Genomic DNA, 24,512 nt, shown 5'->3' on the forward strand with positions numbered 1-24,512 from the left:
TTAATTGAAAAAAAGTGTAAAACATTTTCTGGTAGTGTTAGGGGTGTGGGGTTAAGTTATAGTAATTATAACTAGCTCTATACAGAAGCAGATATAGAAAATTATTAATAGGGTGGCATGAGGGTGGCATGATAGCTCTGAGGTGTGCCAACAATAAAGCAAGTGCATGTGGTCAATGTGTCATGGATTTCTGGTCTGATATACACATCTGTGTGCATGAATGTGCAGAACAGTAGCATTACCATGAAGTAATCTATACGGTTTAGAAACAATTAAAAATAAATATTAAAATATAAATATCCAGGGCAACAAGATGTTGGCTATTAAATCAACATAATATAAATGTCTCTGAGCTCATAACATTAGGTCTATCATTAATGCATACAGAAGACATGTGCATCAAGTCTGAGAGCAACAAAAACTTCTCTTACGTGGACATTATGGAAGGTCACCCAGAACACCCTAGCAACGGCCTATACCATCTCTCTCTCTCTCACTCTCTCTAAGTCTCCTTTTACTAGTCAAGGCCTTTATCGATCCAACATAGTTTATCAAGTTAAGATCAGGGCCCGTATTCACAAAACATCTTAAGGCTAAAAGTAGTTCATAACTCGCCGATTTAGGAGAAAATCTTAAAAATAATGGGCATGTCATTCCTAAATTTAGAAATGCTAAATTTTTTATCTAAAAGTATTTCACAGAGCATTTTAGCACTAAAACTAGCTTCTAAATCTGTGAAACGTTAGGAATAGTGAAGAGGACTCCTAAGCCACTAAAACCAAACCACAAACTATTCCTAAAATGGCTGTTGCTGGCAATCTGCCTCGGAACATGAACATTTTACAAATATTTGACGATAATGAGCTTTTATAAAGGTATCTTCTTCGGTTTTGAAGGTTATCCCAACTCCAAATTTTCCTTTGATTGTGTCCTTTATTTCAGCGGTTCCCAACCACGTTCCTGGAGGTCCCCCAACACTGCAGGTTTTCCATGTCTCCTTAATCAAACACACCTGATTCAGATCATCAGCTCACAAATACAGACTCCAAGACCTGAAATGGGTGTGTCAGACAAAGGAGAGATACAAAATGTGCATGTTGGGGGGCCTCCAGGAACGAGGTTGGGAACCCACTGCTTTATTTCATTAACCAGTTGGCCAAGAAGTAACAGTTGTGCTTGTGTCCAGTTTGGTTTTCTTTAACATTTGCATGTCTTAACCATGATTATTCTACTCTGTTTATTAAAAGGCAGTTTATATGCATATTCATTAATTTTGAGAAGCATACATGTAAGGGGCTGACAATTAGCTGAACACATACTTGTTTATTATAGTGACACTAAGCCTTCATTTTAAAATCTTTATTTGAATGTGGCAATATTTTTTATTTTTAAACCTTTATCTTTACTCAAAAATATTTCTATGAATAAATCTCTGACAGATACTATTAGCCAATCACTGTGGAAAAGTTAGTAAGCATGCTGACATCACCCATAGCAAGGAGGTCAACCCCGGCCCTTACTCTTAGCTTAAAACTTCTCTCTATTCCTATTAAAAGATTTTCTCAGCAGCTTTGAGAATAGGGTTTAAGAGAAAACTATTTGCTAAAAACTTTTACTGCTATTTAGGAGAACTCTTAGTGGTAAGATAAAAGGTTTTGTGAATACGGGCCCAGATTCTTACCTATTGTTGATTTTCAGAGACTGGAGTCATTTGATTTTGACCAAAAAGAGTCTTTCAGATTCTGATTTGTTTGTTAATGTTACATTTATGCCAGTAGGCGGCGACAAATGAGCTATCAAAACAGGCATTATTATCCTTTGTTTAAAATTTGCTTGTCTACAAATGTCGACTAATGGTTTTCCTAACAAATGACAACAAAATATATACATTTTTGCTTATTCATGAATGTAATAAACACAGACTAGTTTGGAATAATTCTGGGGTGGCAATGCATTTTCTTAAGGCAGTTGCCACCCAATGCCACACCAGTAGATCTGCCCCTAGCTGTATTTAAAAACATTAGAAGTCAATGTCCTCTTTTAGATGTGTGTGTGTGTGTGTGTGTGTGTGTTTGTGTGTTTGCTGTTGAACAGAAACAATGTGTATTTACACCACTTTAACATTTTATTTAGAGGTTGTTGAAATAGAGCATGGAGGAGTAGTGATCACATTGTGGCTGTGGGCTTTATTAGGGTGACAATGATTTTCAGAAAATCTTAAATCTGTAGTCAGTTTTTCCATGTCCATGTCATTGTAGTGATAAATATAAACTTTGACTGGAAAGAGATGTAAACATAAATTAGCATATAATATTTAATAAAGCATGAATAACATAGTTGCTTATCTTGCAAGAGATAAAATAAAAAGGAAAATGTGTTATTTTCTTTATAAGAGACAGAAAATAAATATGTCTTGCATTGCACATTATAAATCTGTCCATAAAAACCATCTGAGAGAAACTGTGGCTTGAATAACTTTCTCAGAAAGGCTTGAAGGTGAAAACATAGATACTCAGACAGCAACTTCAGATCTGAGACCATGTAGAGAGGTTTACTAGGGTTCAGTCCAAGGGGGCGGTTACCTAGGGAAAGAACAAACTTGATAAGGGTTTCAGTCTTCATCTATAAATAAAACAAATTTACACATATAGTTGACAACTGTGCATTACAAATTATACTTAAGCAGTTAGAAGATTATTGCTATAAGTAGAGCTTCACATTTAGTACATACTGTATATACTTATGAAATAAAGTGATTAAATAACTACATAAGGAATACATTTACTGTCTGGAATATATAAAGCTATGACCATTAATGTGACATATGTATTTAGAGTAGTTGTGATCATGTAACTCCCATGGACCCACCATCTGTGGGAGGAACCGTAAGGGGCTGGTGCATTGTGGATCGGGCAGTGGTCGAAGGCAGGAGCCCCGATGACCGGATCTCTGGACACAGAAACTGGCCTTAGGGACGTGGAATATCACCTTGCCGGCGGAGAAGGAGCCTGAGCTTGTGCGGGAGGTTGAGAGATACGGACTGGAGATAGTCGGGCTCACCTCCACGCACAGCTTGGGTTCTGGAACCACGCCCCTTGAGAGAGACTGAACTCTCTACCACTCTGGAGTCAGCCGCGGTGAGAGGCGACGGGCTGGTGTGGGGTTGCACATAGCTCCCCAGCTCAGCCGGCATGTGTTGGAGTTTCCCCCGGTGAACGAGAGGGTTGCTTCCCTGCACCTTTGGGCCAGGGATAGGTCTCTCACTATCGTTTCTGCTTACGGGCCGAATGCCAGTGTAGAGTACCCGGCATTCTTGGAGTCTCTGGGAGGGGTGCTGGAAAGTGCTCCAACCGGGGACTCCGTCGTTCTACTGGGGGACTTCAACACTCACGTGGGCAACGACAGTGACACCTGGAGGGGCGTGATTGGGAGGAACAGCCCCCTTTATCTGAACCCGAGTGGTGTTCTATTATTGGACTTCTGTGCAAGTCACAGTTTGTCCATAACGAACACCATGTTCAAGCATAAGGGTGTCCATCGGTGCACGTGGCACCAGGACACCCTAGGCCAGAGGTTGATGATCGACTTTGTGGTCGTTTCATCTGACCTCCGGCCATATGTCTTGGACACTCGGGTAAAGAGAGGGGCAGAGCTGTCAACTGATCACCACCTGGTGGTGAGTTGGATCCGATGGCGGGGGAGGAAGCTAGACAGATTCAGCAGACCAAAACGTATTGTGAGGGTCTGTTGGGAACGTTTGGCTGAGTCTCCTGTCAGAGAGATCTTCAACTCCCACATCCGGCAGAGCTTCGACCAGATCCCGAGGGAGCCTGGAGACATTAAGTTAGAGTGGACCATTTTCTTCACCTCCATTGTCAACGCGGCCACTCAGAGCTGTGGCCGTAAGGTCTCCGGTGCCTGTCGAGGCGACAATCCCTGAACCCAGTGGTGGACACTGGAAGTAAGGGATGCCGTCAAGCTGAAGAAGGAGTCCTACCAGGCCTGGCTGGCTTGAGGGACTCCTGAGGCTGCTAATGGGTACCGGCAGGCCAAGCGGGCTGCAGCCCGGGTGGTTGTGGAGGCAAAAACTCGGGTCTGGGAGGAGTTTGGTGAGGCCATGGAGAAAGAATATTGGTTGGCCTAAAAGAGATGCTGGCAAACCATGTGGCTCCTCAGGAGGGGGAAGCAGTGCCCTGCCAACACTGTTTACAGTGGAGGTGGGCAGCTGTTGACCTCAACAGGGGATATCATTGGACGGTGGAAGGAATACTTTGAGGATCGCCTCAACCCCACCGACATGTCATCCACTGAGGAAGCAGGGGCTGAGGGCTCGGAGGTGGATTCGTCCATCACCCAAGCTGAAGTCACCAAGGTAGTTAAGAAGCTTCTCGGTGACAATGCACCAGGGGTGGATGAGACCCGACCTGAGCTGTCTTGGTTGACACACCTCGCGTGGCGGTCAGGGACAGTGCCTCTGGAATGGCAGACCGGGGTGATAGTCCCTCTTTTTAAGAAGGAGGACCGAAGGGTGTGTTCCAACTACAGGGGTATCACACTCCTCAGCCTCCCCGGGAAAGTCTATGCCAGGGTACTGGAGAGGTGAATTCGGCCGATAGTCAAACCTTGGATTCAGGAGGAACAATGCAGTTTTCATCCCGTCGTGGAACACTGGACCAGCTCTATACCCTCTCCAGGGTGCTGGAGGGTTCATGGATGTTTGCCCAACCACTCTGACTCCGGCAGGGCCTGGGAACGCCTGGGTATTCCCCCGGAAGAACTGGAAGAAGAGTCTAGGGAGAGGGAAGTCTGGGCATCTCTGCTTAGACTGCTGCCCCCGCGACCCGGACCTGGATAAGCGGAAGAAGAAGAAGAAGAAGTTATCATGTAATTTCCCCATTACCTAAGCCGTATATAACTTACTATATACTTATATAACTTATAAGGTTTGAATTTAAAGTTGATGTTCCTAACATTTCTATGGCGACAGCACCTTAAAACACACACACAAAAATCAATGCATACATGATATTGACACTGCATTAGTACAGATGGCAATGAAATATACTAAGGGGCGAAAAACATTACGCACCTCAAATGCCAGCCAGGAATTAGGAGAAGCAATATCATAAAAGAACTCTATCATTTTTCAGATCCTCAAGTTTCTCTAGGACAGGGGTGTCAAACTCAATTCCTGGAGGCCCGGAGTCCTGCAGAGTTTAGATTTAACCCCATTTAACACACCTAATCCAACTAATCAAGTCCTTCAGGCTTATTTGAAAACTACACGGTATGTGTGTTGGAGCAGGGTTGGATCAAAACTCTGCAGGGCTCCGGCCCTCCAGAGATTGAGTTTGACAACCCTGTTCTAGGATGTTCAGACATCCAGGCTCCTGGCTCAATAAATGTCCATTAAACACAGTAAAAGACAGCGTGCATCTATACGGCAGCGGGTATTTACACTAAGTGGAATGAACTTTCTTAGCGACAGATCCTATTTACAGTAGGCTAAGTGCAAATTTACTTCCACTTTTAGAACATTTTCTTCATTTTTTTTGAAAATAAATTCTAATGTGATATGTGATGGGAAAAGTGAGAAGAACAAGCTCGGCAAAAGCCGGATTCAAACCCCGTCAATCGCGTTACAAGTTAGTTTTCCACATCCAACACGTTACTGCCTGGAAGGTACAACCACTGAAACTACTATTCACACACGTCATATATTTTAACCTGGTGTGCATTAAGATTATTTTTATTACCACACTGGCAGATAATTTTACTTAAGTACAATGCACTTAATTTAGATCCCCCCAAGAAACAAGACTAAATATGTTATATAAATTTCTTATATAGAAAATCCATCTTGATGTAAGATTTTTTTTATAATTGTACTTGAAAAAAAAAAAACTTAGTAAGAAATGCATTTTTGCAGCGTGCATGAATGAATGAAGTATTTAAACAACACTTGCGCTTTAAAAAGGGGGAGGAGACCAAAAGAAACTCTGGGTTTACCAAAGAAAACCTATACTCCCGACCAGGTTAGGTTCATAGAGTAAGTAACCTCTCTTTCAGAAACGGGCTTGACATACCCAGCTTTCTCGGGTTTGACAAACCTCCCATTCTGAAACAGAAAACCCAGAGTTTCCCTCATTTCAAGGTTAACATACTCAGTTTTCACTTAACCTCTGAACCTTTCTGAAACAGGCCCCTGCTCTCCCTGCTTGTGTGATATCGATATTGTATGATATAAATATGAGACAAAAACACATAAAGGGGCATTTTTTGCATCAGTATCTTGAATTTTAGGACATTACTGCATTAATGGAGTTGTTGCCTGGCATATTTGTCAATAGTCAACTGTAAGAAATGTAAGATGATGTACAGGTCTGGGGGTGGGGCCAATGCATTAGCTGCATTAAAGTATTTTAATCCAATATTTTTTGGTAACTAATTAATTAAGCTTTAAACTGACAGACCCAAAATAAACAGAAAGATAGATTATGCTTCATTAAATTACAAAAACAAAGTTTAGCACTACTTACATGCCCTTGTAAGGGACCTCACTGGGAGGGAAAAATCTTTTCCAATAAGTTTATAATAAAAATGACTTTAAAAACAATCCACAGCATTCTTCTTCTATTTGAGTGAGAAATTATCTGAGATTGTGAATGTGGTCATGAGCCATCATAAAGAGAAACGGTGGTTTGAATACATTTCTTTCAAGGTAAAGGTGGATTCACAGGGACCCCAAAGAACTTAGACAGCTGCTTCAAATCTGTGACCATGTAATGAAACTTATTTTGGACCAAAACAGGTTCCTGGTTACCTAGAAATAAAGCAAAAATGTTTTGTGACATTGTGAAGAAAATCTCAACTGAAGTGTTCCAAACATTTCTATAGTGACACAGCACCTTAAAACACAAAATCAACACGCACACAATACTGACACTGCATAGGCACCGATGGCATGGCAATGAATATACTAAGGATATAAAAAACTTTCGCACCTCAAATGCCAGCCAGGAATAAGGAGAGATGACATCATAGAACTGCTTGACCACCTTTTTTTCTGGAACTGGACATCTGTAATAAATAATCACAATATGATACTCACACATCCAAACACACAAGTTTGGACTACAGTATATTAGAATGGCATTTACAGGCATAATGGTACAAAACCTTTGCTGTGTTCTTGTTCTGGTTTCTTTTAATGGGAGAAGAGTGTAGCTGCTGGTCAGAGATCTTGAAAGGGTCAGGATCTTCAAACAAAGAAACACACAGGCAAACCCTACCCTCAAACTTAACTGTCTGTCTTGCACTTACCCTTTTGAATGTTCTCCAAACCTATTTGGAATTCTTCTCCCCTTTTTGGAAATCACTTGTTTCTCACCATGTCTATGTGTTTAATGGCTGTTGGCAAACCAGCTTAGCTGGGATCACTGTTTCATATGCTTTGCATCTTCGCACATGCTGTATGTCTCTGGGATTTCACACAAACTATACCTTCCTGACTAATGTTTCCCAGTTCCAAAAAAGGTTCTACCAATGTTCCCTCTAATTTGTTTTTTTCTTTTCTTTTCTAACTTTTATCTGTTTGGTGGACATACACCTAGGATGGCTTGAGAGTGAGTAAATCATGGGGTAATTTTCATTTTTAGGTGAACTATCCCTTTAAGGTCTATACCGCATGAGCTGCACATAGTTTAAATTCTTTAGAAATGACAGAGAAAACAAATGTAGCCAACAGAACCTTATTTAAAAGGGACATATGATAAATTCGTGGTTTGTTTTGTTTTAATGTATTTGATTATTTTTGTTACAATAACACAGTAACAGAGTTTAATTGACTGAGTTTATTAAATGATTATGAAACACTTAACTACATTCATTTTCTGAGAGTTTAAGCCTGTAAAGCCTACATATCATATTTAATAAACATATTAGTCTCTAAATTATTAAAATGACAAAACTTTGGTGAAGAACCTGTTGTTTACAGTCCTCTACATGCCTTCTATCATCTGACTGACACCTTATACTTATTATAGTAAAGTAAAAGGCCTTTTAGTTTAATTATCTCCACCTAATGGTTCTGGTATGTGACAAATATTAACTAATGTTTTTCTTTTTGTTCTTCTCCACACCCAGAAAATGTAAAATCAATGAGAACTTTCACATTACACAAGGACTTAAGAAATTTTTTTTATAATATAAAGAACTTTTTTCCACTATAAAGAACCTTTTGTGCAATGGAGTGGTTTCCATAAATGTTAAAGGTTGTTCATCCACAGATGTTAAAGATGTTCTTCTTGGAACCATCAATGTCCATAAAGAACCTTTCATTTTTAGGAGTGTTTATGTTTTATTGTTAGTACATGTATTAGTTAGACTATTTCTGTATTCCTGGCTTATTTTTTGGCATTCTCTTTTTTTGTTTTGCGTGTATGTTTGCTGTTGAACTGAAAACAATGTGAATTTAAACATTAAGAAGTTGAAACTGAGTATGGAGGGGTAGTGATCACATATGGGCTGTGGGCTTGTTAGGGTGAGGCCCCATCCACTTCTCCCCTGGAACACACACACACAAAGAGAATGATTGTACAATTAACAGTGTCACCGTGTCTACACTGGACGTGAACGTCGCAGCGCGACAGAACACTATAGATCTCATTATAATAAGTGATGCTGTCTACACTGGATGCGGCGTGATGCGACACGACAAATCCCTGACAAAAAACTGCTGCTGCGTTCTATTTATGATGTATTGACACAAATTTCAAATGATTTTCAACGGTCGCTTCGTGTCCAGTGTAGACAGACTTTAGCTGTTGCAGCACAGCACGACAACTGTCACGTCTGGTGTAGACATGGTATGTGTCACCTAAGATTTCAACATTCTAAGGTTAGTTAGGAATTTATGATTTAAAACATGACACAGCACACTGTTAAAAAAGTAAGTCTTTTGAGTTCTCTCAACAGTAGTTTTTTAGTTTTGCTCAGTAAAGATACTTTGTTTAGTCAATGTAAATTTGTTTGTTCATGCAATGCTGATTGTCTTATTTTGCTAATAGAAAAATTCTTTTCACAGCAACTGAAAAAGCAATTACTGTTGTTGGGGTAGTTCATTTTTTTCTGTTGTCTGGATGAAAAAAAAAATGTGTAAAAAGTCATCACATTATTAAATTTATGTTTGTTTACAAATGAAAAATGTTAATAGGCAATTTAGTCTAATAAGTAGACAACATTGTCTTTGCTGGTAAAACAACTTTTAAGACTAAGATATCCAGGAAATGGACATGAGTGGTTGAACATACTCTAGGACTCAAAACTAGACACACTAACCTCAAGAATGGTGACAACCAACAAATGTTAAAAAGATGAGCTCTTTACATCACAGTACAACAAATAAATAACAATAATGATAAAACAACAAGAAGATAATAGCATTTTTTAGTACAGGAGATTCAAAAGGTTTTGTAAACTGAAAAATGTGCAGTTGCATTTTTTACAGTGTACAATAAATGGTAAATATAAGATATATGGTAATATATATACAGGTGCATCTGTAAAAAAGTTCATTTATTTCAGTAATTCAACTCAAATTGTGAAACTCATGTATTAAATAAATCCAATGCACACGGATTGAAGTAGTTTAAGTCTTTGGTTATTTTAATTGTGAAGATTTTGGCTCACATTTAACAAAAACCCACCAATTCATCTCAACAAATTAGAATATGGTGACATGCCAATCAGCTAATCAACTCAAAACACCTGCAAAGGTTTCCTGAGCCTTCAAAATGGTCTCTCAGTTTGGTTCACTTGGCTACACAATCATGGGGAAGACTGCTGATCTGACAGTTGTCCAGAAGACAATCATTGACACCCTTCACAAGGAGGGTAAGCCACAAACATTCATTACCAAAGAAGCTGGCTGTTCACAGAGTGCTGTATCCAAGCATGTTACCAGAAAGTTGAGTGGAAGGAAAAAGTTTGGAAGAAAAAGATGCACAAACAACCAAGAGAACCGCAGCCTTATGAGGATTGTCAAGCAAAATCGTTCAAGAATTTGAGTGAACTTCACAAGGAATGGACTGAGGCTGGAGTCAAGGCATCAAGAGCCACCACACACAGACGTGACAAGGAATTTGGCTACAGTTGTCGTATTCCTCTCGTTAAGCCACTTCTGAACCACAGACAACGTCAGAGGCGTCTTACCTGGGCTAAGGAGAAGAAGAACTGGACTGTTGCCCAGTGGTCCAAAGTCCTTTTTTTCAGATGAGAGCAAGTTTTGTATTTTATTTGGAAACCAAGGTCCTGGAGTCTGGAGGAAGGGTGGAGAAGCTCATAGCCCAAGTTGCTTGAAGTCCAGTGTTAAGTTTCCACAGTCTGTGATGATTTGGGGTGCAATGTCATCTGCTGGTGTTGGTCCATTGTGTTTTTTTGAAAACCAAAGTCACTGCACCTGTTAACCAGGAAATTTTGGAGCACTTCATGCTTCCTTCTGCTGACCAGCTTTTTGAAGATGCTAATTTCCTTTTCCAGCAGGATTTGGCACCTGCCCGCACTGCCAAAAGCACCAAAAGTTGTTTAAATGACCATGGTATTGGTGTGCTTGACTGGGAAGCAAACTCACCAGACCTGAACCCCATAGAGAATCTATGTGAATTGGTGGGTTTTTGTTAAATCTGAGCCAAAATCATCACAATTAAAAGAACCAAAGACTTAATCTACTTCAGTCTGTGTGCATTGAATTTATTTAATACACGAGTTTCACAATTTGAGTTGAATTACTGAAATAAATGAACTTTTCCACGACATTCTAATTTATTGAGATGCACCTGTATATATATCTATCATCAGCATATATATATCCCGGCAGGGTTTGTCAAGTCTGGTAGCATGCTCCAACCTCCTGCTCAGAAAAGGAACACCATGCTTACACCCGGCAAAGAGTGGCATATGTTAACAAACCTCAGGAAGCAGCTGGTCTTTACAAGAGATTGCAACAACTACCCTTCGGCCAGACATTATCATGTGGTCCACAGTGGAGAAAAGGGTCCTCCTCATTAAGCTGACCATCCCCAGCAGCCCACGAAAGGAAGCATCTCAAGTACGGACATTTGTCCATGATTTCAGTTTTTCACATTTTAAATCTGCAGTCAGTTTTCCCACATCCAGGTTATAGCAGTCAGGCCCGGATTGACCATCAGGAGCCCAGGGAGAATTCCCGGTGGCCTGGCGGCTGATTTTGCCTGTCCTTGCAAAGTTGTAACTGGCCCACTTTATAGAAACAGACTTTGAGCACAGACCCATTGTAGGCTAGTCTGCAGGTTCAGGAAACAGTCCTCCATAAAATGTGTCACACACTGTGGGCTTGAGTGAGGAATGGCCGGCGGTCTTGCGGCAACCACATGTGACCACCCCGGGCTGAACTCAGCTTCGTCCACGGTGAAAGCCGATTCGGCGATCCACAGCGAGAAGTTGATGTATTTCCTCAGCGACTAGCACAGATCAGCTCCAGGCATGACGAAACGGATATTATCCTCTTTTGGAAGGCCAAACAAATTAGTTTCGCTTTCACAATGAAACACACAGCACCTTCACAACAATACTACAGCGAGAATAAAAGTTATGCCGTCTTTCTTTGCGTGAACATTTGTTCCCACACAGTGATGTAGACGTGGGGGGCGTGTTTAAATGAGGCATTTTAGGAGGGCGTAGACAAGTCTTAACTTTTATAAAAGAATATCTCTTTGGATTTGAGACTTTAGTCTTTGCAACTTCACAGATCTTCTTTATGCACCAAGAGCTTGTTACACTCCAAAAAGAAAGGAAAACTTGAAATCGCATCATATGACCCCTTTAATATTTTATATTTCTGCCTTCTTAATGTACTAAATTGAGCATTTCCGATTTTGTCATTCGATAATAAATTAGTTAGACTTGACTGGCAGTGCTGCACTATAGGAATCTGCTCACATCTTTTCCGTGCTTCTGTCAAATGGTTTTGAACAGAACCTATGCGCAGGACTCTGTGAAAGAGAGAAAGCGGCCAGAAGGAGCAGTGAAATGTAGCAACATCACTGACCTGTTCAGAACTTCAAGTGCAGGTCAGTTTCATCTGTAAATATGCTAGATAGTTTTGTCTTTATTAACCTAGTTGAGGATTAAACTGCTAGTAGGCTATCTGTTAGGCTGTCAGTAGCACCCCATTATCATCATCATTCAGAATACTGTGCTAAAGAAGTCACAGCTTAGTAATTCAATAGTGTGTTAAGTATGAGAAATTTTCAACAAATATATTGTACTAATTTTAACATTTAGGCACTTTAGAAATTGTGTTTTAGTAAGATCAGTAAGATTTTTAATGTTTTTGAAGAAGTCTCTTCTGCTCACCAAGCCTGCATTTATTTGATCCAAAAACAGCAATATTGTGAAATATATTTATTATTTAAAATGACTGCTTTCTAATTGAATATATTTTAATATGTAATTTATTCCTGTGATTTCAAAGCTGAATTTTCAGCATAATTACTCCAGTCTTCAGTGTCACATGATCCTTCAGAAATAATTCTAATAAGCTGATTTGCTGCTCAAAAAACATTTATTATTATTATTATTATTATTATTATTATTATTACCTTGAAAACAGTTTTTTTTTTTTTTTCAGGTTTCTTTGATGAATAGAAAGTTCAGAAAAACAGCATTTATCTGAAATATAAATATTTTGTAACATTATAAATGCCTTTATCGTTACTTTTGATCAATTTAAAACATCCTTGCTAAATAAAAGTAATAATTTATAATCCCCCTGCCCCAATTTGTGGATGTCCCTCATCTTTCCAACTGTATTTCTGAGATTAAGTTAAATTTTCTATGTCTGAATAGCTCTAAAACTGAAGTAATGCTTTTTGTCTCTCCCCTCCAACTGTGAAATGCTGCTTCTATAGCTCTATCAGTTGATGGTGTTGCCCTGCACAGTAAATTAAAAAATCTTGGTGTTATTTTTGACACAACCCTGTCTTTTGAGTCTTTTGTACAGAACACGGTAAAGACCTCCTTTTTTCATCTTAGAAATACTGCATGTATTTGGCCTATGTTGCCCATTTCTGTTGCTGAAAGATTTTCTCACAAATGTATTATTGCAGTGCTCTCCTCGTTGGAGTGTCTAAATCCTCTCTTAACAAACTGCAATACTTGCAGAATTCAGCAGCTAGGATTTTAACTGGGTTTAGGGCTGGCAACCATATAACTCCTGTAAAATACCGTATAGATTTTAAATTTTTAATGCTTATATACAAGGCTCTGCATGGTCTCGCGCCGCAGTATCTGGCAGATCTTTTAACACCTTATACGGGAAAATGAAGAAAAGGAAAAGGGAACTGAAGGTGCAGTGCAAGAGACAACCTTTGATTATTTTCCATGGCCTTAGACTATGGGTTTAGACCTTTTTTATGTGATGGCCATACAAATAATAGGGTTGTCTGTGGTTTCGGAATTTGTTGTGTGTGTATAGACTAAATACAGAAAAAAAGGGGCCAAAATTGCACCTTTTGGGGTACAATAGCTTGTTAATGTAGCAGTACTCTTAAAAGGACATTTTTGTTCCTTTTTTTTTTACCCCTAATAGGTAGGCCTACAAATTAGTACCTTAAGGGTATAAATTACTACTCTAAGGTACTGATATGTTCCTATTATTGGTAAAAAAAAAAAAAGGTACAAAGATGTCCTTTTAAGAGTACTGCTACAGTGACAAGCTGTTGTACCCCAAAAGGTGCAATTTTGGCCCCGTTTTTTTCTGTGTGGCCTGGGTGAGTGTGAGATTTTCCGGCCTGAAATTGCATCCCAGTCCATCCCTGATTGCAGTTCTAATATAGACTACAACTGGAAAGTGATGTAGGCATAAATTATCACAGAATAATAAATAACAAATCATGAATAACCTACGCTATAGATAACTTCTTTTTAAATAATTGTATTCTTAATTTTTATCATGATTAATTGGAGTAGTCTTTTTTTTAATAAAAAGTAAAAAATAAATGTGTTAACAGAATGTGTAAATTAACGTTAGTAATGACGTTAGTCAAACAAATTAATTATCAATCAGTGAATCAGTAAATCCCTAGGCCATTGTAGTTACCCATAAAATAAGCCATGAGCTCAAATCTGTCAGAACCAAAGAAGACCTTCGCCTTCCCATTCACTTGGCATACAATAAATGGAAAACCAAAGCACTGCAAAAATGGGGGAAAAATGTGTAAGGACATTTTATTATATTTTTCTACCACAAAGATTTTTTGGTGGGCAAGACAGAGAGTGCAAAGATGCAAATTAAATGCACTAACTTTATACTCCAGTGCTTCCTGTGTGACGCTCTTCAGCTTGTCTTTGATTGGCTGAGATTTAGAGAGACTCAGAATTTCCTTAACCACATTGGCTGACAGACCTGCCTTTAATCCTGCCTGTGCAAAACAGAAAGACATTTGAAAATACTATTAATTACCAAATGACAGTTTGTTATATTGTCTTCACTACAGGTTTAGCATAGAAAGATACATCATTCTCCATCTTTGTGCTAAAAATATGAAATTTCCTCACGTGTATAATTGTATGGAGTAATAATTTAAAAAATAAAATATGTACTAGTGATTTTTTAAATTCATCAAGGTGACATATCATGAAAATCTGACTTTTCCAGGTTTTAAGTGCTATAATCAGGTTCCCGGTGCATCTACAACCAAGGAAATGTGAAAAAGATTAACCCAGTAACTTTGTTTTAGTAAGCCTTTTTCTGCAATCATCTGAGAAAAAGAGCGCATCTGATTTCGCTCCCTTGGTGACGTGGCAAAGGGATCTCATTATAATATTACCGCCCCTTAATCTGTAAGTTTCCACCCACGGCGCTGTCATTTTGATTTTGCAAGCGACAACGGTGTACCAGTTCCAATGCCATGGTGAAAGTTTGAGCAAAACATGCCAACCATTCTGCCTTGGGCTGCACAGATTAGCACAGAACACTATTTAGATTCCCAGCCTTAGAGGAGACAAGAGAGCAGTGGATTTATTGCTTTATAAATAATGACAGATAGTAAATAAATCGCTTGTCTATTTTAGATCTGTGTGGCAGCAGCAATATACAGTACTGTATATTGCTGCTGCCACACAGATCTTAAATAAACAAGTGATTTATTTCCCAGCTGTTTACCTTCACAGAAATAACCGACTGTTTTTGTAACTCATGTGTGTTTTAAACGTAAACTTGTGTGTGAATGAGAACTTAGTTTAGTACTCAAATGCTCCTTGACAGCCGCTTTCTGTCCGTGTGCTTCGGATGTGTGAAAACCGTATTTCAGAAGTAGGGCTGTGAATATTTGGGTAGACAGCGAATTGATTCGATTCACGATTCATAGGTTTTCGATTCGATTTTTGCAAATTCAGAACGATTTGATTCGATTCGATTCGATTCACGATTCGATTCGATTAACGATTGTGCATTCTTCAAGTGCATTCACAGGATTATTTAAATGCTTCCCCTAAATTCTTTAAATGCTTAGTCATAGGGCAAATGACACAGCAGCCTTTATGGAAACAGAACCATAGGTTAGAGGATAAAAAAACTTTTGTCCGTTTGATAGATGCTAGTTTAATGATGCTATGGCATGACATGGCATATGTAGAAATTTATGTAAGCCAAGATTTTAAAAAAGAGCTTTAAAAGTATTTTGTATAGGCTAACATTTTGTCATGCCAGGGGCGTAGCCATCATTTCAGAAGTGACAGAAATGTCAAATACAATAATTTTATGTATGTATTATTGTTATTATATTATATTATTTATTTATATATATTTTTACAAGACCTTCTTATCTCTTACTTTAAATTTGCTATAAGAAATCAAATACACTGCTGAACAATAATCAATCATTTGTAATCTATAATTTTTCCTAATGGCATTTTTATGATTGTTTTATATACTATAAACAATTATTTAAATTTTCTGCACAGAATAAGGTAAAAAAATAAAATATTTTATAGTTTCTGTACTGTAATAAATTATATGTCAATTAGCATCACATCATTCATAAACTGTATTTATTTATTGTGTTTATTGTCTTAACGTTTCATCAGTTCATTCTGCTTTTTATACAATTTAGGTGCAGATATAGCCTGGCACATCTATGAGCACGAGATCACTTCTCTTTCAGTGCAAAAACTTCTTTATCTCGTTTTTATAAAATAAAATGTCTGTTTGCTATAGCAACAAACGATAATTTCATGCATCTGATTATCAGATAAACCTCGCACTCTTATTTCAAGGTTGTTGTTAATGCTGTGGTTATTTTATCAGTTTCCTTCATACATTCTGTTCAACAACATTGTTAAAACACATTTATCATTCAATGGAACTGTGCGTATGCCTTCGATTGCTCAGGTAATGTCATTGGCATGACTGAGAGCCATTGAAAAACTACAGAAAAGCAAAACTACTTCACTTTAGCATTACTGGCCACGAGTCCTAAGGAGAGATCACAGTGTGAGCGCAATCCTGTGACAATCATTCACAGGTGGTAAATAGTGGAGCCCGTGAAGGAGAGATGCGAGGGCACAGACACTGTTCAAGGTCTCCATCAATTTGTGCTTATAGTAATTTAATGTATATATATTTTGAAAGCATTGAATCGTTATAGAAATCGCGATTCCTTCAATTTTTAGCGTCTTAAATTGATTACTGTCCGAAATCAACGATTCACGATTCAAAAATCCGTAATCAAAGTAATCGATGAAAACAAGTTAATTGTTACAACCCTAATCAGAAGTTTAAACTAATATGGTTTAAAATGCATGATTTCAGAACGATAAACATGATAATCAGAACCAAAACAGATGTTTTTTAGCAGATATGAGCTGTAATGGCACAGCTCTATTCTGGAAAAGGGGGTGGGGAGAAGCAGCTCATTTGCATTTAAAGCACAGGCCCGAAAAACAGCTTCCACTCAAAATAGCCATTTTCAAAATGATAAAATAAATGCTCTGTGGAGTATTCTGAACTGAAACTTCACAGACACATTGTGGGGACACCAGAGACTTGAATTAAATATTGTAAAATGGGACATAATATGTCTCCTTTAATTTCTTAATCTCAGTTGTAGGACACCTCAGTGAGTGAGGCAGGCTGGGTAATGTCCTGATGAGTGCGCCACTTTCTCTTCCAAAGCTCCCTAGACACCCTTTCCACCAGCATGTCTCCCTCTTTTTCCTTCTCTGCTAGAGCTGTCACAAAACGCATCGCACTCAAAGTGTCTATGAAGGCAATAGATAACAGGAGAAAAAAAGAGAATAAAAGATATGTGATTCACTTAGAAGCACAAGAATATATTTCTTTATATTGTAACAACAATCTAATTAGACGAGTTAAGTGCCAAATTTAGTACTTACTTAAGTACATGCAATTGTCAGGGAAAAAACTTATAAAAATGAGTAACATCTTAGAGAAACAGGCTTGAATACCTTTGTCAGAAAGGTCTGAAGGTCGAAACATAGGGACTCCAAAATATTCAGACAGCAGCGTCAGATCTGAGACTATGTATGTTAGCTTACTTGGGTTCATTACAGCAGGCTGGTTACCTATGAAAAGAACAAACTTGATAAGGATTTCTGTCTTCACCTATAAAAATATTGAGTGTATATAAGACATACATTTACTGCTTGCAATATTTTTAAAATCATAAATGTCATTAAGTCATTACCTGAACCGTATATGACTCCCGGTAAAAATGCTGGTTTAAATTTGAGGTCGATGTTCCAAACATTTCTATAGCGACACAGCACCAAAACACAAAATCAACACATGAGAACATCCAGACTGGATTGCAATTAACTACTTTAAGGGAGAAAAACTTTATGCACCTCAAATGCCAGCCAGGAATAAGGAGAAGAAACATCGTAGAACAACTGGACCACTTTTCCAGAGCTGAACATCTGTAATGAAGAAGCATATTATTTATAAAATTTACCAACATTAATAGGCCAGCATGAGAATAATTTCATTTAATTTTTCCATTGTAGGGGGTGGGATGGTTCAGATTCTAGAGTGCATTTGATTGGGAAGGAAACATGATGAGAAGGATCATCATGAATGATTATAATCATCAACTTTGTTGTGTCATCTGTATTGTTGGTAGACAGAGACATGACAGGCTGCTGTCACTTTAAGACCTGTCTACAGATCTTGTATAATATGCATTTGATTTTATGTATATGCTTTGTTACTCTGTATTCCTGTTGAAAAGTATACTTCTTTACTTACCCAAAAATTTATGATAAATGCACTTTTAACTGGAGAAAATATGGAGTCATGTTACATGTGCACATGCCCTAAAAGTGGAAACAAAATGGACCCCTGTGGGTCATGTGACCACTTTTTTTTTTGCATTTTTTAATGCTAAAAAGAACATTATGTTGTATATTTGGTGTAATGCAATGTGTTTATGCAGTTTAAGGTTTAAAAAACTTATTTTAAATTATTTGCTCCTCTATGACCCGCCTTTCTGAAACACGTTGATCTTTTAATCGGAAGCTCATCGTTCTTAAAAGTGAGATGTACGCTGATTGGCCAGCTATCCAGTGTGTTGTGATTGGCTGAATTGCGTATCATGCTGCATAAACATAAAACCATGTCTTCAAGGCCAAACAAAGTAGTTTTGCTTTCACAAGGAAACACACAGCATCTCCACAACATGGCAGCAACAACAATACTACAGCGAGAATAAAATTTACACCTTCTTTCTTTGCGTGAACATTTGTTATGCAAATCTTCCCACACAGTGACATAGATGTGTGGGGGCGTGTTTAAACAAGGCGTTTTAGGAGGGCTTCTTTTATAAAGAATATCTCTTTGGATTTGAGATCTTTGCAGCTTTACAGATCATCTTTATGCACCAAGAGCTTGTAACATTCCAAATAGAGGTGTTTTGCTTTAATATTTTTATATTCAAATCAAGAAGTAACTCAATATAATTTTTCCTTTCTACTTTAATAACAAAAAAAGTTGTTTTGCATTAGCCCATTTTGTTTATTCATATATTGTCCCATAATTAGACAGAAAATGATAATAAACGTGCCACATTTGGTTGTAATCTATCAAAAGAAAAATATAACTTTTTAAGAAAGATGGAACTTTCATACCTAAAGATTTACAGAGTATGTCTTTCAAACTGTCCTGCTATAAATGCAGTTGAAAATATGTGAGCCTTTTCTTTCTTCAACCCACAGAAATAGTATAAGTGCATTTACAGCAAATTGTTTTGATAAAAGAATCTGGTGCAAATCCTGGGTAGGCATATCCCAAACCTGCCCCCTTGGCTGAAATCAGAACGACATACTAGGATGCTGCTTGTACTATTTCTTTCATATATTTATACGAGCAGTTTGCAATAGTGTGGTCTCAAATTCAGACAAATAATTACATGCTAAGAAAAGTGGAGCTTTAGACACATACTTACACAGATTCAAAGGAATATTGCATAAATGTGTATAAATACATATTGCAAAGATAGAAAAGTAGTAAAGAATTGTTGAAACATCAAAGAAAATGATAGTTGTTAACTGTTCTTTGCAGTTAAATGTAGAAACATGAAAAAAATAAATTTATGAAACTGCAATTTATTACACATATACTGGAATGTGATTTCTTTAGGTGCTTCATATGAAATGGAAGGTAATTGTAAATGTCCTCGAAGGTCCTTGAATCTGGTTTTCATAAAAGAGTGAGAATCCTGGCTGATATGCTGTGACTTTACTAGCTGTGTTTGGTTACAGTATTCTCAGTTGAAACAGTGGAATAATGTCATTTACATGAAAATGTGCAACCTACCCTTGGTGTTGTCCTCTAACCCTATTTGAAGATCTGTTTCTTCTTCTGATTCTGTTTAATGGCGATGGTCAGATCAGTTCATGGTGTATTTCTGCCACCTACTAGACTGGAGTGTGAAGTGTCAATGTTGGATACTATGAAATATTATTCAGTCACACAATATTAATCTTTAGTCTAACACTGGGTGGAATGACCTCCCAATCTCAATTCTAGTCTTTAACCATTTTCAAAAAACATCTAAAGACACATCTTCTTCTCCAGCACCTGACCAACTAATACAAGCACTTACCTATTCTATTCCATTCTATTATAAAAAAAAAAAAAAAAAACTAGCAGCTGCGTGTACTGTGCTAGACTAACTGAGACTTGTCATGGCTCTTGTATACTGTTGTTCTCTCGTTGGTCTGATTGCTTCTGTTGTTCTCATTTGTAAGTTGCTTTGGATAAAAGCATCTGCTAAATTATTAAACTAAAACTGCTAAAAATTCAGTTTTGCCATCACAGTAATAAATTGCTTTTTTAAAATGTATTACAATAGAAAATTATTTATTTTAAATTACAGTAATATTCCACATTACAGTTGTTACAGTATTTTAAGTAAATTAATGCAGCCTTGGTGAGCACGAAAAAAACTTTTGATCAGTACAGTATATTGACATAACTTTCATTATTTCTGTCTCCATGGCTTTTTCCCCCACTCTTTTGTATTCAGTATGTTTATATTGTAAGAGCAATATGAATTTACACCATTTTAAAAATTGTATTTAGTGGTATTGAGGAGCAGTGATCACATTTTGGCCGTGGGGTTGGCAGGCTGAGGCCCCACCCACTTCTCCCCTGTAACACAAAAGAAAGGCAACAATTGGACAATGAATAGTAAAATGAAATATATTTTAAGAATTTAATATCCCAAGGTTAGTTAGGAATTTATGGTTAACATGATCAAGTCCAATAAAACATCAAGAAAACTGGGTGTGTTAAATATAACCATTAGACTATAGTAAAAAATCAACAGTTACCGATGCAATAAGCCATGAGCTCAAATCTGTCAGAACCAAAGAAGACCTCAGTCTTCCCATTCACATAACACACAGTGCAAGGAAAACCAAAGCACTGCAAAAAAAAGGGGTGGGGGGGGTCACTGTAAGGAATATATATTACATGTCTACCACAAAGACATTCTGGTTACAAAGACAAAGAATGCAAAGACGCAAGCAAAAGGCACTGACTTTATGCTCCAGTGCTTCTTCTGTGACACTCTTCAGTTTGTCTTTGATTGGCTGAGATTTGGAGAGAGTCAGAATTTCCTCCACCTCATTGGCTGAGAGACCTGCCTTTAATCCTGCCTGTGCAAAACAAAACTCTCTTAAAGGGGTTGTTCGGTGTTTTTTTTCTAGGCTTGATTGTGTTTATGGGGTGCAGTCTAACATGTGTTAATGAACCACCCCTTTAAGTCTGTTTTAATACAGTGGTGAAGTACAACAAAGGTTATCATGAAATTTTTCATGTATGGCATAATATAGAACATGTAAATTAATTCTAATTAGCAATTTTACAATGTAAGTTCTGCATCTGACACCTCTTCATTTCAAAACAGCTAATCTTGGGTATATGATACCTCAGTGAGTGAGGCAGGCTGGGTAATATCCTGATCAGTACTCCAGATTCTTTTCCAGAGCTCTCTAGATACCCTTTCCACCAGCATGTCTCCCTCTTTTTCCTTCTCTGCTACAGCTGTCACAAAACGCATTGCATTCAGTGTGCCTACATGGAAAAATGGAAGATGAAACAGAATAAAAGTGATTGTGACAGAAAGTGATTAAAAATGTATTTTCCCTTAAACAAAAATTGCTCTAAGAAACAGTCCAACATTCTTTTTGTATATGACATATACAAAAATAATGGCTTGCACTGTGCATCTGATCATGAGTGCCATAGTAAAGAGAAACAATAGTCTGAATACCTTTCTCAAACATTGCCTCAAAAGCATTTGAGGGTGGAGACAAATGGACCCCAAAGTAGTTAGACAGCCGCTTCAGATCTGTGGTCATGTAATGAAACTTATTTGGGACCATTCCAGGGGGGCGGTTTCCTAAAAAATAGAAGAAAATTGATAATATCTTTTCTATAGAAGCACACTTTTATAATGTTTTAATTAATTACATGATTATTGCTCCCATGACAGCCTAATATGTGACCCTGGACCACAAAACCAGTCTTAAGTCGCTGGGGTATATTTTTAACAATAGCCAAAAAAACATTGTATGGGTCAAAATGATTGATTTTTCGTTTATGCCAAAAATCATTAGGATATTGAGTAAAGATAATTTTCTATGAAGATATTTTGTAAATTTCCTACCATAAATATATCAAAACTTAATTTTTGATTAGTAATATGCATTGCTAAGAATTCATTTGGACAACTTCAAAGACGATTTTCTCAGTATTTTTTTTTTCTTTTTTTTTCACTCTCAGATTCCAGATTTTCAAATAGTTGTATCTCGGCCAAATATTGCTTATTTATTCAGCTTTCAGATGATGTATAAATCTGTGGTCCAGGGTCACATATTAGTTACTTTTGACCAGTAATGGTAATGTTTCAGTAATGAATGCAGCATAAATAGCACATTTGTTTTGGTGTTTTAAATAGGTTGTCTGAAATTGTCAACGATAATACTTTTTTGTTTAAAATATGTGACATATTATGAAATGACCATGGAGATGGATATTTTTTTGTTATGAAATTGTGTCCCGAAGTTCTTTAACATTTCTTTTTACTCAAATTGGGTTACTACAACATTCAGTTAAACCAAATGCATACTGCATTCTGAGACTGATATTTGTGTGTGTGTGTGTGTGTGTGTGTGTGTATATGTGTGTATGTGGGACACTAATTTGCATCACAGGAATAAATTGTATTTTAAAGTATATTAAAATAGAAAACCATTATTTTAAATTGCTAAAATATTTCACATTATTACTGTTTTTTTCCCCCTGTATTTCTGATCAAATAAATGCAGCCTTGATGAGTAGAAGAGACTTCTTTAAAAAACATTACAAATCTTACTGATCCCAAACTTCTGAACGGCAGTGTATATAAGGTTATACCCATTACCTGACCCATGCATGACTCCCGCTAAATATGCCGGTTTAAATTTGAGCTCGATGTTCCAAACATTTCTATAGCGACACAGCACTTAAAACACAAAATCAACACATATATATGAGAATATCTCGAGCAGACAATTGACTAAGTTACTTTAGGGGGGGGGGACATTACGCACCTCAAATGCCAGCCAGGAATACGGAGAAACAACATCATAGAACAATTCGACCACTTTTCTTGAACTGGACATCTGTTAAGAAAAACCACAAAACCGAAACATAAGTATGGATTCTGATATGGATTATTAGAATCATGTCATTCGCATGCACGCGAGCACCTTACCCTTAGCGTCACTGCCTCACTTTTGTACTTATGAAACCCGTGTTAAAGTTCAACGCAGGTACGCGAGAGATTAACCCAACTGTTACACCCACCACAAGAAAGCCCCTCATTCGCTGGGACAGTCCAGCAACGACAGTTTGAATTCTGTTAACTACAAAAAAAGTGTATTTGTACAGATTATGAACGACGTTTAGAAACAACACAAACAGAAATCATATTCGTCTCGAAATAGTGATGGACGCTTTCAAACTCAAAACACTGCTTAGGCCCTGTGTCCACCAAAGCGTTTTCCCATGGGAGCACGATGATACTCACTGAGCTCTTTTCGCGCGCCCAAAATCTCATGAACCCACACTGACAGAGCGGCGGGTCCGTCTCTTCTTTCTAGTGCTTGGTTCAACCACCCTCCACCCAAAGCAAGGACCAGAACAAGTACTCTACATTGTGTCAACATTTTAGTCAGAAACAAGTTATCTACCAAATCAGATACAAGTAACAGTTTAGGGGATATTCCGTATCACAGCAACCAAAGCGTCTCAAGCGCCCGCTGGCGTTTCGAGCGCTTTAAAAAAAAAATCATTTTACGAAGCAACTGTTTCAATTGATTCAAAGTTGCGAGAAGCTTCGTTTCTTTCTCCCATCACTACTCCAAAGTAAACGCAGTCCATTTAAGCATACTGTGAGCAGCATGCAGTTCTAAAGTTAGTGAAGAACTTGTAGAAGAATGTGTAGATTATACTTGCTTAAGTTGAAAAGTAAATGCAATTAAAAGTCTGTTTTGATTAAAAACTAATCGCCGGCCAGGTTTGTTTGCACCGTGATTTGTAGTTACTCATAAACTTTTGCAACAAGTCCCAAATATTTCAGGAGTGGCTGAAAAGCTCAAGGCTTGAGATCCTGGCTGTATCAGTTCTCCGCCCCTAGCAGTCACAGTGAAATACCCCTTCTGTTAAAGGGGTTGCCAGATATTCAGATTGTTACTGTCTTCATTTAAACGTAATGTTCCTGAATGAGGGGAAAAATAAATTACGTTTATTATCGTAAACCTCATGAATAAAACCTGCATTTTTTTGGTCTTCAAATATCTTTTACAGTCCAAAAATGTAAAAGAAATAAGAACTCTCACATTACACGAGCACTGATAGGACTTGTTTAAAGCTATTTTTACAAGACCATGAAGGTGCGTAGCATATA

At 37.7% G+C, this 24,512-nt stretch overlaps 2 protein-coding genes and 1 long non-coding RNA gene across 8 annotated transcripts; all 3 read right to left on the bottom strand.

Annotated features, from left to right (window-relative positions):
• Positions 1-1,808: 1,808 nt before the first annotated feature.
• On the bottom strand, positions 1,809-8,357 carry LOC109104849. 4 transcript variants are annotated; one of them, XR_006161997.1, is made up of 5 exons: positions 7,180-8,357; positions 7,005-7,080; positions 6,710-6,823; positions 2,869-4,847; positions 1,809-2,582 (listed from the first exon to the last, which is right to left on the bottom strand). It is a non-coding gene; the product is annotated as an uncharacterized LOC109104849 (long non-coding RNA). The 4 variants fall into 4 exon arrangements; XR_006161995.1 differs by having other exon boundaries at positions 4,623-4,847; positions 7,005-8,357; XR_006161996.1 differs by having other exon boundaries at positions 7,005-8,357.
• Positions 8,358-8,367: 10 nt separating this feature from the next.
• On the bottom strand, positions 8,368-20,185 carry LOC109083277 (glutathione S-transferase kappa 1-like). Its single transcript, XM_042772778.1, has 8 exons — positions 19,871-20,185; positions 17,905-17,976; positions 17,745-17,826; positions 17,506-17,622; positions 17,153-17,298; positions 14,343-14,459; positions 14,138-14,231; positions 8,368-8,565 (listed from the first exon to the last, which is right to left on the bottom strand). Exons 2-8 carry the CDS (start codon positions 17,974-17,976, stop codon positions 8,516-8,518), a joined length of 678 nt encoding a protein of 225 aa, XP_042628712.1. The 5' UTR covers positions 19,871-20,185; the 3' UTR covers positions 8,368-8,515.
• Positions 20,186-20,399: 214 nt separating this feature from the next.
• LOC109083278 (glutathione S-transferase kappa 1) lies at positions 20,400-24,219 on the bottom strand. 3 transcript variants are annotated; one of them, XM_042772780.1, is made up of 9 exons: positions 23,634-24,217; positions 23,319-23,469; positions 23,155-23,226; positions 22,986-23,067; positions 21,834-21,962; positions 21,489-21,634; positions 21,100-21,216; positions 20,890-20,983; positions 20,400-20,707 (listed from the first exon to the last, which is right to left on the bottom strand). In XM_042772780.1, exons 3-9 carry the CDS (start codon positions 23,224-23,226, stop codon positions 20,658-20,660), a joined length of 690 nt encoding a protein of 229 aa, XP_042628714.1. In that variant the 5' UTR covers positions 23,319-23,469; positions 23,634-24,217; the 3' UTR covers positions 20,400-20,657. The 3 variants fall into 3 exon arrangements, with proteins under 3 accessions (XP_042628714.1, XP_042628713.1, XP_042628715.1); XM_042772779.1 differs by lacking the exon at positions 23,319-23,469 and having other exon boundaries at positions 23,634-24,219; XM_042772781.1 differs by lacking the exon at positions 23,634-24,217 and having other exon boundaries at positions 23,319-23,610.
• Positions 24,220-24,512: the final 293 nt, after the last annotated feature.

Source organism: Cyprinus carpio, chromosome A16, assembly GCF_018340385.1.
Source record: "Cyprinus carpio isolate SPL01 chromosome A16, ASM1834038v1, whole genome shotgun sequence".
Classification (NCBI taxonomy): Eukaryota; Metazoa; Chordata; class Actinopteri; order Cypriniformes; family Cyprinidae; genus Cyprinus; species Cyprinus carpio.

Bases quoted from the DNA above. Each gene is read 5' to 3' on its own strand.
- LOC109083277 (XM_042772778.1), bottom strand. From the start codon at position 17,976: ATGTTCAGCTCTGGAAAAGTGGTCCAGTTGTTCTACGATGTTTCTTCT. The intron at 17,827-17,904 runs GTGCATAAAGTT...TTTTGTGTTTTG, and splicing joins ATTCCTGGCTGGCATTTGAG to GTGCTGTGTCGCTATAGAAA. The intron at 14,460-17,152 runs GTGTCCTACAAC...TGTTTTGCACAG, and splicing joins AGCCTGCCTCACTCACTGAG to GCAGGATTAAAGGCAGGTCT.
- LOC109083278 (XM_042772779.1), bottom strand. From the start codon at position 23,663: ATGAGATTTTGGGCGCGCGAAAAGAGCTCA. The intron at 23,227-23,633 runs GTGAGTATCATC...TTTTCTTAACAG, and splicing joins GGGCGCGCGAAAAGAGCTCA to ATGTCCAGTTCAAGAAAAGT. The intron at 21,963-22,985 runs GTAATGGGTATA...TCTATTTTTTAG, and splicing joins GGGAGTCATGCATGGGTCAG to GAAACCGCCCCCCTGGAATG.